Source organism: Pinus tabuliformis, chromosome 6 (assembly GCF_031772625.1).
Source record: "Pinus tabuliformis cultivar Carrire ecotype Pingquan chromosome 6, CPIR1, whole genome shotgun sequence".
Classification (NCBI taxonomy): domain Eukaryota; kingdom Viridiplantae; phylum Streptophyta; class Pinopsida; order Pinales; family Pinaceae; genus Pinus; species Pinus tabuliformis.
This window is the reverse complement of record NC_142292.1, coordinates 576,323,679-576,337,796: the sequence shown is the minus strand read 5'-3', so window position 1 is coordinate 576,337,796 and position 14,118 is coordinate 576,323,679. Positions and strand designations below refer to the sequence as shown.

At 36.7% G+C, this 14,118-nt stretch overlaps 1 protein-coding gene across 1 annotated transcript; it reads left to right on the top strand.

The window, feature by feature from the left end:
- Nucleotides 1-1,841: 1,841 nt before the first annotated feature.
- On the top strand, nucleotides 1,842-3,291 carry LOC149259827 (uncharacterized). The gene is made up of 3 exons (XM_089455334.1): nucleotides 1,842-2,299; nucleotides 2,453-3,002; nucleotides 3,138-3,291. Exons 1-3 carry the CDS (start codon nucleotides 2,134-2,136, stop codon nucleotides 3,289-3,291), a joined length of 870 nt encoding a protein of 289 aa, XP_089311460.1. The 5' UTR covers nucleotides 1,842-2,133.
- The last annotated feature ends 10,827 nt before the right edge of the window (nucleotides 3,292-14,118 follow it).

The following is a 14,118-nucleotide window of genomic DNA, read 5'->3' as shown; positions in this document are numbered from 1 at the left end:
ATGTTAACACCCCATAGGGGATATATATATATAAAGAAAGAGGGAATCCTATTCCAGTAATAGATTTTTTTAAGGAGATTTGTAATTCATTCATTTTTTAATATGAAGTTAACATGTAATATTTTGAATATTAAAAACAAAAATAATATCTATATATTTTGTTTCTATTTATAACGATTTTTGTTATAACTATTTTTTGAAATGTTTTTTATATATATTTATATGTGTGTGTTGATTCAGATATGTATTAACATTTTTATGTGCAGAATGTTAATCATAAACAAAAGGTTTCAATTAACTTTTGTGATTCATAATAATGAGATGAACGTTTTTTTTCACATTAATCACATGATTTTTGTTGCAAAGCTTTCAAACTCTTTATTGTGGTTTATCATTAAGGCAGGGATGGAGGACTTGATCTAACAAAAAAATAAAGTGTTGAGATGCTCCACATAATTCCAAGTCAAAATAGAAATAAAATTTAAAAATAATATAAAATAAATAATAATAATAATAATATTTTTTTTGTTTCTCAAGTTGTGGGTGATCCTCTAGGCTTGACCTACGGCTTGAGTAACCGTGACCCAAGGGTATATAAGCCATCAAAGTCACCCCAAGGGTATATAAGCCATCAGAGTCACCCGTGGATGCACCTGCCATGGGCCATATCAGCCCTTAGCTCACTGGATTTTTTAGCATGTCTCCTCCCCCTAGCACAGGGCACAACCACCCCCGTGAGGTTTTATGCTGGGTTGCATTAAACCTATCCTTAACTAGTAGTAGTAGGACTTAATAATTACTAATAAAATCATTTTGACTCCATCAAATAAGCCAATCCAAAACTAAAATAGATATAAATTGGTATCTAAAATTACCCATTTAATAAAATAAAGTAATTCAAAATCTCCATTTTTATAAAATATGGAAAAAATGTGGTGATGGATTTAACAAGCCACTTCAACTACTAGGTCTACCTTTAACGAAATGTCTCTTGTTTTTACACCATTACCCTATTTCTTTTCTTAGTTGAGAATGTCCAATAATTATTAACGTTACTTTAAAATTATACATATCATAAAATAAATATTATAAAAAATAAAATTTTAAATTTTAAAAGGCGAAGAAAAAGTCAAAATGTCTTTTCACAATACCAATTCACTATCTGGTTCACAAACTGAAATACCGTATAAGAGTTGCCCATGAAACCTTCATGTTTTACAACGTTGGAAAATAAAAACTTGTTATAGGCATTTATGAGAATTCTACCGGATGCTTAAGCCTTGGGAGTCTATGACAATTTCATCCTCCACAATTCCCGAGTTCAAAAACGACACGGTCTTTTGTATATGACTTTGCCAAGTTGTGTACGTTGACCACCTCCACACATCCGTCATCTGCGGATTCTGATATCTCATTTAAATTTCACGGACCTGCCGACTTATCTATATTTATTGTAAAATAGAATTTCGTTGACCAATTATGTGGATTGAAGAAGTCTACGTTGGCAAGGAAAGTCCCTGCCAATTATAACATGTGTTCATTATTTTTCAATCATATGCCTTAACGTTGCCAGCAGTCTCATTATTGCGTAATACCGAACAAAAGTTGCACATAAATGTCTCTATCTTACACGTTTAGTTCAGTACGTGTTGAATTGTTCGATACGTGAACTGCTCAAAGTTTGTTAAAGTTATCTTGCATATCAAAAGTTATAAATATGAAAACCCCATCTCCTCTGCTTTATATCGACAACTTTAGAAAAGATAGTCACTGGTCTAGAATGGCTTTGTTGAATATAAACCGCTGCCTCCTTTTTACGATATTATTGATCGTGTTTGGTATTTTACATAATAATCCAGAAGCAGAAGCTGCTGCAGCAACGTTTCTCACAAAAAATTCAATTGAACCTCCGTTTGGGAACTGGTACCAATAATTCTCCAACACTAATGCCATCTGTTTAGGTTTATTGAGACATGGTCTTTGAGAATGCGTTGCACTTTCTATCAATCTGTATAATAAGTCAACGTTTGTTTTTTCAGGCTTAAGCGAAAGGTGGATGCATATGGAATCCAAATTTATGAATGTCAAAAGATATCAAATGTAACAGGGCTCGAATATATTTCGATTGGGGCAATGGCGACGCTCTACCCTCCTGATGTTACTAGTGTTAATGGGAATAATTCAGTGGGTTATCATTATTTCCTGTCTGACCCTCTCGCTCAAGGTGGGAAGCCCACCTTTGCGTTCAGCATGGAGGCAGGAGAACCCATCTCGGCCATCCCTGAATCAACTGTAACAGGTAAGGCAATACTTTGTTTCGGTTACATGAAACATAGGTCTAAATATTTGTTTTCAATCCTTAAACTTGCATAATGATATTTACCGTTTATTGTCATATTATTTGAAACCCTAGAAAGGATTTTAAAAATTTAATTGGTTTGCTTTGACACAGGCACTACACTTTCTATGAAAAAAATTAATAATGAAGATGTGGCTGAGCTGCTACTCAAAGCCGTTTCGCACAGTGGGCATGGCACTGCGAGCAGGGTATCTTATATACAACGAAGGAATTCCAAGGGCGGAGTTCCTCCATCTTCTCAATGCAATGTGGTTGGAAAGCAGGTTAAAATTCCATACGCTGCACAATATCGATTCTGGCAGCAGGTTCGATCCCTCCCAATAGGAATTCCTGCAGAAATAAGTGTTTCAAAGAATTTTAGTCCTCTTCTCAGCTTATACTCTGAAGGAATCCAGTATTACAGATTTAATGGGTCTTCTTGGTATAATTTCAATGTATCAACATATTTATACAATTCTCCGGGCCAAGGGGTTGTGGGTCGGCACTATTTTTCTACAAAACCTGATCAAAATGGAGGACAACCCACATGGGAACTTTTCATGCCTTTCAGTCGAGTGACCGTTAAGGTTGTGAGTGCAGTTACAGTGGATTCTGACAGTATTGATTGGACTGAAATGGAGGCTACCAATCACGGTGGAAACAAGTAAGTGGTTGAACCCTATTGTTTTCACATTTTGATATCGTCCTTTTCTTTATTCTATTGCTGTCATGACACCATAGTATTTTTTGTTCTACTTCTGCGATAATGACTCAATTTCACTTTTGTTCTGTCGTGCAGAAATGGATTACTTCAAAACGTGAAATACATGCAAAGAGTTTCTACTGTAGGAGGACTTCCTCCGCAAAGAACATCGGGATCTGCCGTGGTAGGAGAGGAATGCACGTCTCCTTTTTCAACAATCTATTCGTTTTACAGTCTTCGGAACCAATAAGCCAATGCCAAAATCCAAAATTCCAATGAATGTTATCAGTCATGATTATCAGACTGTCCGAACAGAATTTTCGGTGCGGCTAAAATACTTCATGCTTCATGTTTAACGCGGAATGGCAATTTTAATTTATTTGGCCGTTTACTCGGTCATGTTGTATCCCATCGTGACAAATATTGAGAATTGAAAATTGTCATCGAATGGGACTTCCGAATCTGTTGATACAGTTGGGTTTGTTTTCCGATTATTTATTTAATTTTGATATAAAGATGGATTTTTGTTTATGGTGGAAAAATTTATGGTAATTCAGCTGTTAAAATCATATTTGAATGGTCAAATTAATAATATTGAGGGTTATCACTAATTTTTATTCTCAATATTTCTTTTTTTCAAATAAAATATATTTAAGTGTAATCTTGATCATTTTTTATTATACCTACGTTAACCCTCACTAACTCTTATTTCCGGAACAACGTCGGTTTTATCCATTCTGTATTTTCAATACTCCGGTAATTAAAAGAAAACGTCAGAAGAATTAGGTTTTATCCATGAAATTAGTAGCCCAATACTTTTTTTTTAAGTAAAGTATATTTCAACTCTAGTCCCAATCATTTATTATTATAGAGATACAATGGGCCTCACTAAGTCTTATTTCTGGAACAATGCCGGTTTTATCCGGGCATAGTCGATCATCGTTCAACTCACATCGTTCAAGTCTCAGAATGAGAAAGTCGCGTGGGCAGAACATTACCTTCATCTGCTAAATTTGGCATTTAGGCTGATATCATATTAATAATTCATTTAATATTATAGCTACTACAATAAGTGGCATTTTTATATTGATTAAAATGGCTTTAATTTGTGGAATAGTTTTAAGGTTGGATTGAGGAGGGGAAAGAAGTTGAGAGTTAGATTTGTCATGCGAGTAAATTTGACATTTGGGATGATATTATGTTAATAATTTATTTATTCATTTAATATTATAGTTATTACACTAAGCGGCATTTTTATATTGATTAAAATGGTTCTAATTAGTGGTATAGTTTTAAGATTGGATTGAAAAATGGAAAGAAGTTGAGAGTTAGAAATTGCGTAAGATTAAAAAGAGGATTTATTTTCATTAATAAATTTGGTAGAATTATTTTTTCAAAATGAACTAAAATAGGAGAAAGAAAAATATGAATGAGTAGTTATCAAAAGGTTGATTTAAAAAATTTAGATCAAACTCACTTCAATACCCAATGAATGATTCTTTATCAAAAAGTTTATTTAAAAAATTTAGATCAAACTCACTCCAATACCCTAAATCTGATTAAGAAACCACCATGCAAAATCCAATTCAATTAGGATGTTTCCATCAACACAATTATGCTCTTACCATCAACCTTACCTCTTTCTTAGTTAGAAATTTTGATGCCATGAATAGTTAAAATAAGAACACCCATTAAAATGGCCACACCTAGTTTTTCCAAGTATGTTGATAGAAACATAACACAATTAGAACATTAACATCTACCTAGCCCCTTTCTTAACTAGAAATTTTGGCGCCATAGAAAGTGGAAATGAGAAAATCCATTTCCTTGGTATATTTTGAAACTTTGTCAATGCATTTTTACATATATCTTGGAACATAAATGAGTAATACACTAACTACTTTCTTGTAAGAAAAAGTAGGGATCTATAGTGAAATATAATGGATATCTCTATGGTTCTTATGTATAGACTGTGGTTGCATTTATCTATGCATAAATTGAGCCTACTAATAATATCAGAGTAAAAGTGTGAATGATAGAGATGTGATCAAAAACAAAACAAGTACAGTAATAACAGTCTAACACAACACCCTTCCTTTACTTGAATGTGAAACACTTACATTATTAACAATCTCAAATAATGTAATTTTGATAAATGAGTAAGTGTATTACAATGTGTTATGTTGCATTTGTTTATAAGGGTCTATAACATATCACATCACTCTTCATCTATGATATTTTCTTATATGCTATCGACTTAAAGAGTAAGTGTATTACAATGTGTTATGTTGCATGTGTTTATAAGGGTCTATAACATATCATATCACTCCATCTATGCTATTTTTTCATATGCTATGACTTATTGCTTAAGTGCATTACAATGTGTTATGTTGCATGTGTTTATAAGGGTCTATAACATATCACATCACTCTTGATCTATACTTTTTTTTTCATATGCTATGAACTTATGACGTTTCATTTGCAACATTTAATACAATTGCTAATAATAAATAATATTTATATAATAGGATTAGATAATCAAAGTTGGTTTTCAATAAATAAATATATATATCTATATATATATATATATATAAATATAAATAAATATAGATATTATATATAATATATATATAAACAAACTTTATTAAATAAGTTAGTTAATAGGTTTGAATTTTTATGGATAAGGTTTGATTTTATCCTATCCAATATCACGGGATAACTAATATAATGGGTCTACATATCTTAAATTAACAATGATAAACTCGTCAATAACGAAATCGAAATTATATTAATTAGTTTGTTAGTGAGTTAAGATTAAACGAATATTACCTAGTTCAAATATGCAAACCAAATCAATTTCTAAACTTCATTATGATGGGTATTATTACTATGTTCTCTTTATCCTTGCTACAAAGTAGTGTATATAGCATTCAATTCATCAATGACTATCGATTGGTTAGTCTTTGATTTCAAATATTTTTCATTTAAATGTTATATATATATGGAAAATGAAATAATTTATTTTTTATAATGTTTAAATTAATTTTATAAAATATGTTATTAGAGGTTTATATTTTTAGATGTTGGAAATGGGAAAATAACATTCTATTCATTATTGATCATAAAATAAATAGTTTTTGATTCTACATATTTTTAGATAATGTAATTTTGTATTCTTAAATAACCTAAGTTCATTTTTTCTTCATCATTTCAACTCCATAGAAAAGATCATGGGTTACCAAATAGGAAACAATCAGTTGAAGTCATACTAAATGCAAGAATCAAAGTTATATGAATTACTCTATTACCAAGTGAAGATTAAATTAACATTCACATTTAAACTTTAATTGAAGTTATACTAAATGCAAGCTAAATCAATTTTCAAACTTCAATATTCTATTATATTTTCGTAATAAGTGGGCCTAATGGTTAAAAGCATTTGTTTCCTACAATTATTATAATAAACTATAAATGATATTACTATGATGCAATTATTAAATCTAAACAATATAAAGTTTGATATTGATATTGATTATGATATATTATTTATTATAAATGAAATAATTGAGTATGTTAACCTATTAATATGTTAAAATATAATTTATAACATAAAGGGTGTAAGATTGCTAAAAAAATTCATTAGTGGTTGGGCTATGTAAGTTAAATCTTAAGAAAAGTTGGAAGAAAATTCCAACTCTTAAAAGTAAAGAAAAACAATATCATTTTCCCAAGGGATTAGAATTCCTACCTTAAAATTCTTTATTAATTCACTCATGGAGTAGAAAAAATTCAAACTATTTGGGGTTCACTTGCTTGAAAAACGGAAAGATAAGGATATCAAAGAAGTTTATACAAATCAATATTTCCAAGTTTAATAACAGTAAAGGTTGGTTGAAAGGAATTAATTGTAATATAGGATTTAAGTAAGGTTTTCCCTTATCCTCAGGGGACAACTCGATTGTTGATGGGTGTGATATGAATTTTCTGTGAAGTATGTGGTTTGAGGTTAAAATCCCCCCTGATATACCATGTAGTCCATGTGTTAGGTGTGTATGGGTTCACCTAGAGATTATAGTGGTAGCAGTTCTAGTCAGCCTTATGTGACATGTAAATGAGCCTGACCAAATTATTGACTCCTTTAGATAAAAGGAGAGAAAGGTTGTCCCTTATCTCCTACACTTTGTGGCACATATACCAACAAGGTAAAGGGTTTTTTAGAAGAAGCAAGTTGTGGTAGTCCAACTTTTAATGGTATAACTACCTATAATGGAGCATGTAAGACATACACGTGAAAAGCTAGCTAACAAGATGGTGAATAATGAAAATAAATTTAACAATCTCCCTTGAGATTACTAGTGGAATGATAGAATTGGAGAGCCTCTCAATATACATTGTAATGTAGGACCATGTTGGGCATGGAATCCCCCTAATGCATGTTTTGGGGCTTAAAGCTAAAGTTTTGACCAAATCCTTTTGTAAAAGCTCTGCGAATTGTGAGCATGGAGCGCAAAATCATAATAGAGTCACAGGGTTGTCTACCCTATTTTTTGTAATGTAATGTCGGCCAGATAGACCTACCCATGGTCCACGGACCATGGGATTGTATAAATAGAGCGAGGCTCTAAGTGTATAAGATAACTAATCGAGAATACGAGAAGAGCATAAGAAGTCAAAGTGATTGAGTAAAAGTGTAAAGTGTGTCTTTTGGTCGTAGAATAGGCAAAGGCTCTACGGCTGAGGGCACAAAGGCCTAGTAGTCTGCAGTTGAGTGCGCAGACCCCTGCAACTGAGTGTGCAGGGTAGGTTGAGTCTGTAACCATTGGAAGAATCAATAAAGAGAATTTTACCATATTTCTGTGCATCTTTTCCTGTTTTAATATATGATATGGTATAATTTGCAAGTATACTATTTATTTTCCGCGCGAACTTATAAGAATGTTTTTTATAACTAATTATAACGTAAGACATCCAAGTACATGAAGGTAGTTAATTGGTATAGGAAGATAAGTAAGATCTCAGGCAATAGTGCAGAGTGCGGCTCTAGCAGTGCGGAGCTCCACAACCCCTGGTTAGCGTTGTGTGAAGGTAGTTTATGAGGGCATGAGGAACAAAGAAGTGCATGAAGTGAATTGTGCATAGGGACAAACAGTGGGACTAGTAGAACCTCTCAGACATCTCAAGGGTGCAGAAACCCGGTTCTAGCACCCTCCCATACTACTTCAAGTGAGACCTCAGTCCACGCCCCATAGACTGTTGCCAAAAGGGCTAGTAGTACAGGGATTTGTTTGGTTAATTAAACTTTGAACCTAGATCAGACCCCAACAAGCCAACAGAGCATATTACCCATGGCAAGCGATCATGGAGTAATTACATGGGGTATTGATGTGACCAGAAGATTAGAGGTGGTGGAGATCTATGCCACCTCCTAGTTGGAAATGATAAGTAAGTGGTTCCCATGAATGTGAGGGAAGGAAAAGGGAGATAGTAGGAACATGGTAGTGGGTTAAGACAATGACGTATCCATCAATGCACCATAATATTGACATGAGAACATATGTTAAAAGTGTTTTGATGGTAGAAGAAGAGGTGAAAATAAAAGGAAATGGAATTTACTACAAGGAAGTGATAATGTCACCTGATGAATTTGATTGTTGGCTATATGTATATTTATTTTTGAAGGAATTTTGGAACTAGGAACTATTCATTTTTTGTTTCTAGTTCATTTTCAATCTATCTTGGTTTTCCTTGGTTGATTATTTTTTAAGCTTTAATAGGTTTGGGCGTTGGCTAGAACTAAGTTTGGTACCTCATTTCTACAAATGGGAAGATTATCTAGTAGGGTCAGTGGAAGATTCAATAGTGGTTCTCGGTGGCACTAATTTTGTTTCGAGATATTTGGTGACAACAAAATCTCCATCAATCTTCAAGTCTTATGTTTGTTCTTTCTATATATACCATAAAAAGTGGGTCTATGTGTTAGAGTTGTTTCCTTGAATTTATGTTGTTTAGTTTATATTTTAAAAGCGGTTCTTGTTATATATGGGCCTTTTTATTTTAGTGAATATACCTTCCCTTTAAAATCTTGGCTTAAATTTTTTCCTTGGTTACCATATTTTTCTATCTGCATGGTGATTAGGTTGGATAGAACTATGATTGAGTTTAGGTATTATGGGGGGGGGGGTTGGGTGTGTGTGGGATTTTTGGCCTTCATTTCCTTGGATCCATGTGGTCTTGATTTTTTATTTTTTATTTTTACTTCTTAGGTTTCCTAAGCGAACTTGACTCTTCCTTATCTCATGCATAGTCACCTAGCAAACATTGTAATCCTTACATCATACTAGGTTTCAGGCCTAGTGATTTTCATTTTTATCCCCTACTAATATGGTTTTCCCAACTTGATTCATGGGTTGTAGGGAGAAGAGTGCATCATCCTCCCTTTGTCTCTTAGGATGAACTCTCTATAAAATGCTCCACAATTGTCTATGTGCATTCTACCCCACCTGAGATTAGGTAAGAGATACATGATGCTAAAGTAAGACCAAGATAAAAATAAGATTCATCATAGATGCTAAGGTGGAGGAGGAGATTGGAGGTTGGTTCCTTGACACAAGAAACATTATGTACTATAGAACTATAAATATGTGGAAACTATATATTTACTAGAAACTAAATACCATCAAGGGTAAAGTTTTACTTAAACATTTACAGATCCTACAATGCATTAATGAGATGCAAAATAATAAATAGAAATTCAATGATAGTGGTGGGCTCCAGTATTGTAGCAATAATGCTACAACTCCTGGAGCTTCCTATCTCTAATTTTATCAACCCGGTAGTTCGTACAAACTTGGAAGCGACGGTGCTGTATGCACAAGTACTAGCTCTTGTCGCAGCTGTCACTTGGTCAGATGGCACAAGTCCACTAGGGCTCAAGCCAACTTCTATATGCTCACAGAAGAAGCTTTATGAATGATGGACGAAAGCTAACTCAAAGGAGACTAATCTATTTGCAGAAAGAAACTGAAAGCCAACAAAGCATGAAAACCCTAGTAAACCCTAATTTGACTAGCTAGGCCCTTACAATGCAAAACTGTGAATGAAACTACTACCAATAATGCCATTACTTGCAGTGAGCTGAAATACATGCATCTAAGCTACTTGCATCTGAAAAGACATGTTTTTGTATTTTTTCATTAAGTGGTTGGATTTATTGTGATGATGCTTTTGATTAGGGTTTGGTTGTGCAGGAGCGGTTCAAATGGAAGGAAAGCATGGGCAAGGTCAGGATGGATAGGGGAGGTCCCAGAGGGTCTCTAGCATCAGTCCACAGAAGTCTACCACGTTCGGATGCTCAGCAATCGAGTTTGCAGGCTTCTACAGGAAGTCTGCAGGGGATCCTACAGGAAACTCAGGGATTCTACAGGAAGTCTGTGCAATTCTACAGGATGTTCGACCGTGGGAGTTTTGGGAGATGGTGAAGTGTTGGAGTGGTGTGGGAGGATAGGTGAGATGGAGATGGAACTGGTGATGGCTCAGGAGCCGAGAAGTCAGATGGAGGAAGAGTGCATGCAGTGGGTTGATGGCTGGAAGGATGGGATCAATGAAAGGTTAAGTAAATGGAGCTATGTGAGTAATGGGAGAGCTGGAAGGGTAAACGAGCTGAGCAGAGGTCGGTTGAGTGGCTTCAGGTGTGGTTGAAAAGACGAGGTAGGTAATGGAATGGTGTGGAGCAGTGTAGATGAAACAAATTGTCTATGAATGTCACCAAAAACGAGAACTCTTTAACCTATGTTAACTGTGCTATTTTGAACCAATGAAAAACAGTGCAATTTGTGAAAGAAACTCATGCATGGAAGTAGAATGGAGAAGTAATGATCAAGACCAAAGTGCATGGATGGATCTACGACTAAAGTAACTGTTGCAGCTTGCATGGACGTGAGAAGAACTGCGTTTCTTTTTGGTGGTTGATATGGACTGCACCCCAATCCCTAAGCAGAGATGGCAGTGATCTCTAACAACCTTTTTCTGGAGCTCTAATGAATTATAACTATCCTCTTCTAACCTAAGCAACTGGAAGCAAATTCACCATAAACTAATCCTATTCAATCTCATAAAAAACTAAATCAGCAGAATGTAAATTCGAATTGCATGTCAAAGTAAAGAAACGAAGTGCTAGAACGAAAGGCAAATAACATTACAACACCGAGGAGATCTATTGCTCTCAGGTTGGGCCCTAACCTGAGAGCTATAGCTCCCTTAGAAACTCAGAATGAGATCAAAATCTGCCTGCCTTTATTCATAACCAAAAATCTGATGTCATGCAAAAACTGGCTTACAAAAAGAACCAACACCGAGTTGTAGCTCGTACTTCCAAATTACAAGAGTAATGCAAAAGTTCAAAAAGCTCCTATCAAAGGCTACGGCCTCAGTATTTATGCAAAATGATAATCCAACAGGTTTCCTTGATTTGTGGAGCTCGGCTGTCCAACTGAAGGTTAAACTGCTGATCCTGTAGAACAGTTGTAACTGCTATTCCTGTAGAACGGTTGGCTGCCTCTAAGCTCGGTGGGGAGATTGGTTGGAGCTCGGAGCTATGGTGGGAATCATGAGGAAGGTCCCCAAGACTGTGGACATCCTCTCCTAAAAACCAGCAGTGCCACCTTACTGTCTCCTTGTCTCCTTTCTCGTGGTCTTTGCTCCCTTTTAATGCCAAAAACCTGAAATCATCATGTATTAGTCACGTAGATAGAATGCCTACCCTTCTTCCTAAAAACAACACGAATAAACCAAGAAATGAATGCATAAGCAATAAAAAATGAATGAGTTGAGCAGAGCAAGTAGGCCAAATGAGCCCAAATTGTACCAAAAATTGGGGCTCATCATCACCCCCCAGCTAAACTATTTGCTCATCCTTGAGCAACTTTTCTCTGGCTCCTCGTCTTTGGCCGAGAACTAGAGCCTGGAGCATGCTCTTCCTTTCCTGTTTTTAGTGGCCCTGCCTTTTCTGCCCCTGGTGGTGACGAAGGTGGCGCTTCTTCCCCCTTTCCCATTTCCTTGAGCCGGGCTTCGGAAGGCGTTTGGCCTATTTTTTCGTGTCCAGGAATTTATTTTTGGGCTTCCCCTCTCGGGGGTGGCTGATGTTTTAGAGGGGGTTCTTGCACTGGGTGAAGTAGGGACATCCCCTAAAATGGTTTGGCTGCTGGGTGGAGGCTGTGGCTTGCCCGTGTTTATCCTCTTGCTTCTCTTGGCTTCAGATGGTAGAGGGGCCTCCCTCTCTCTCTTCTCCTTCGGCTTTGGAGGTGTACTGAGGGCGGCCAGCGCCGCTGCTGCCTCCTTTTCGAGAACCCCAGCCTTCTCTTTCTTGCGTTTTTCTCTCTCAGAGCTCCTTGTAGAAGGCCCCTCCTTTTCAGATTTCGGGCTTCCTGTAGAAGACCCTGCTTTGCCCACTTCCGGGCCTCCTGTAGAAGATTCTTTCTTTCCCGATTTTGGGCTTCCTATAGAAGACCCGGTTTTAGCCACTCTCGGGCTTCCTGTGGAAGCCCCTGCTTTGGTAATCTTCGGGCTCCCTGTAGAAGACCCTTTCTCTGTCTTTAGGCTTCCTGTAGGAGCCTGTTTCTCAATGATTTTCGGGCTTCCTGTAGAAGCCCCTTTTTCCAATTTCGGGCTTCCTGTAGAAGCCCTTGTCTCTGTCTTCGGGCTTTCTGTAGAAGCCCGTTTCTGCAATTTCGGGCTTCCTGTAGAAGCCTTTGTCTCTGTTTTTGGGCTTCCTGTAGAAGCCTGTTTCTCAATGATTTTTGGGCTTCCTGTAGAAGCCTTTGTCTTTGTTTTCGGGCTTCCTGTAGAAGCCTGTTTCTGCTTTCCTATAGACACAGGTGTCCCCACCTTTGCTTGCTTGCCTGCCTGAGTTTTGCTTTTTGCTTTGGTTGCAGGTGCTGTTGAGGTACTTGGGCTGACGTGGACCACCTCGGCTTTGTCCATTCTGCTCCTCAACTTCTTTTCTCTTGCTAACAAGATAGGTGTGCCACCTTTTTCCTTGTCATCCTTTTCCTCATGCTTCTTCCTTTGTTCTTTCTTCTGCACTGTGGTCGAGGTCTTCTGGCCTTCTTCTCTCTGTCCCTTGGCCACTGCTTCTTGTTCTTCACTGCTGGAGGAACCCGTTTCTTCGATCAACATTTTAATGTCTCCATCTTTTGTCAAATTCCGGAAGGATTCCCATGAGAGGGGAACCTTATATGAATGCAGCGCATCCTCCACAAGAAGCTTGATCAACCCATGATGGGCTATCTGATCTGGTATGCCCTCTTTTAGCTTTGTGGCACACTCCATTAGAGACTGCAATAAGAAATAAGGGATGTTCAGTTTTTGTTCTACAGGAAGATCAATCCGGTGCCTCAATTCAGTGAGTAGCCGAAAGTGATATGCATACACGATGCTAAAACGGCCTTCACAAGTGATATATTTCATGATTTGCAAACTGACTTCATTCCATGGTGGCAACAGGCTCGTTCTTCGCACCCCATTTTTGTCCTCCGAGAATTCTTCCTCAGGTGGAAAGAATTCTTTCTTTGCCTGCTGGCTCAACTTTCTTTCTTCCTTATCCCACGGCAAACCCATAGGAAGTTCTGTGATCCAACTAATATGTTGCGGGGTAAGCTTGAGGCTTAGGCCTCTGAAGTTCACTGTGGCCAGTGTCTGGGATTTCGGCCTCAGAGCCTGCAAGAATTCTTCGGCCACTTCATCATCGTAACCTTGCAGCTTATCACAAAAAGACATCCATTGTGCTTGTGTGAAGAGCTCTACCACTGCCTGGTTTCCCTTAATTTGGTTGAATCAGTGGGTTCCCGTCTTATAAACCCACTCGGGATGATGAACACGGTTGTTTTAACTAAAGGTGGCAAATGCGAAAGAGATTTGGTCTATTGAGACAGAGCATGAACATAATCCACAAAATTCACACAGTCTAATTATACTGACATGTTGTAGAACGACAGTATAGGCACAGCAAACAACAATTTCACCGATATCTTTATGACCAGACTGTGGACGAGGATCTTGCCACTCTTACTAACCAGTTGCA

Excerpts from the sequence above, each read along its gene's own strand:
- LOC149259827 (XM_089455334.1), top strand. The coding sequence starts at position 2,134 with ATGGCGACGCTCTACCCTCCTGATGTTACTAGTGTTAATGGGAATAAT. Across the intron at positions 2,300-2,452 it reads CCCTGAATCAACTGTAACAG|GCACTACACTTTCTATGAAA; the intron begins GTAAGGCAATAC and ends GCTTTGACACAG. Across the intron at positions 3,003-3,137 it reads ACCAATCACGGTGGAAACAA|AAATGGATTACTTCAAAACG; the intron begins GTAAGTGGTTGA and ends TCTGTCGTGCAG.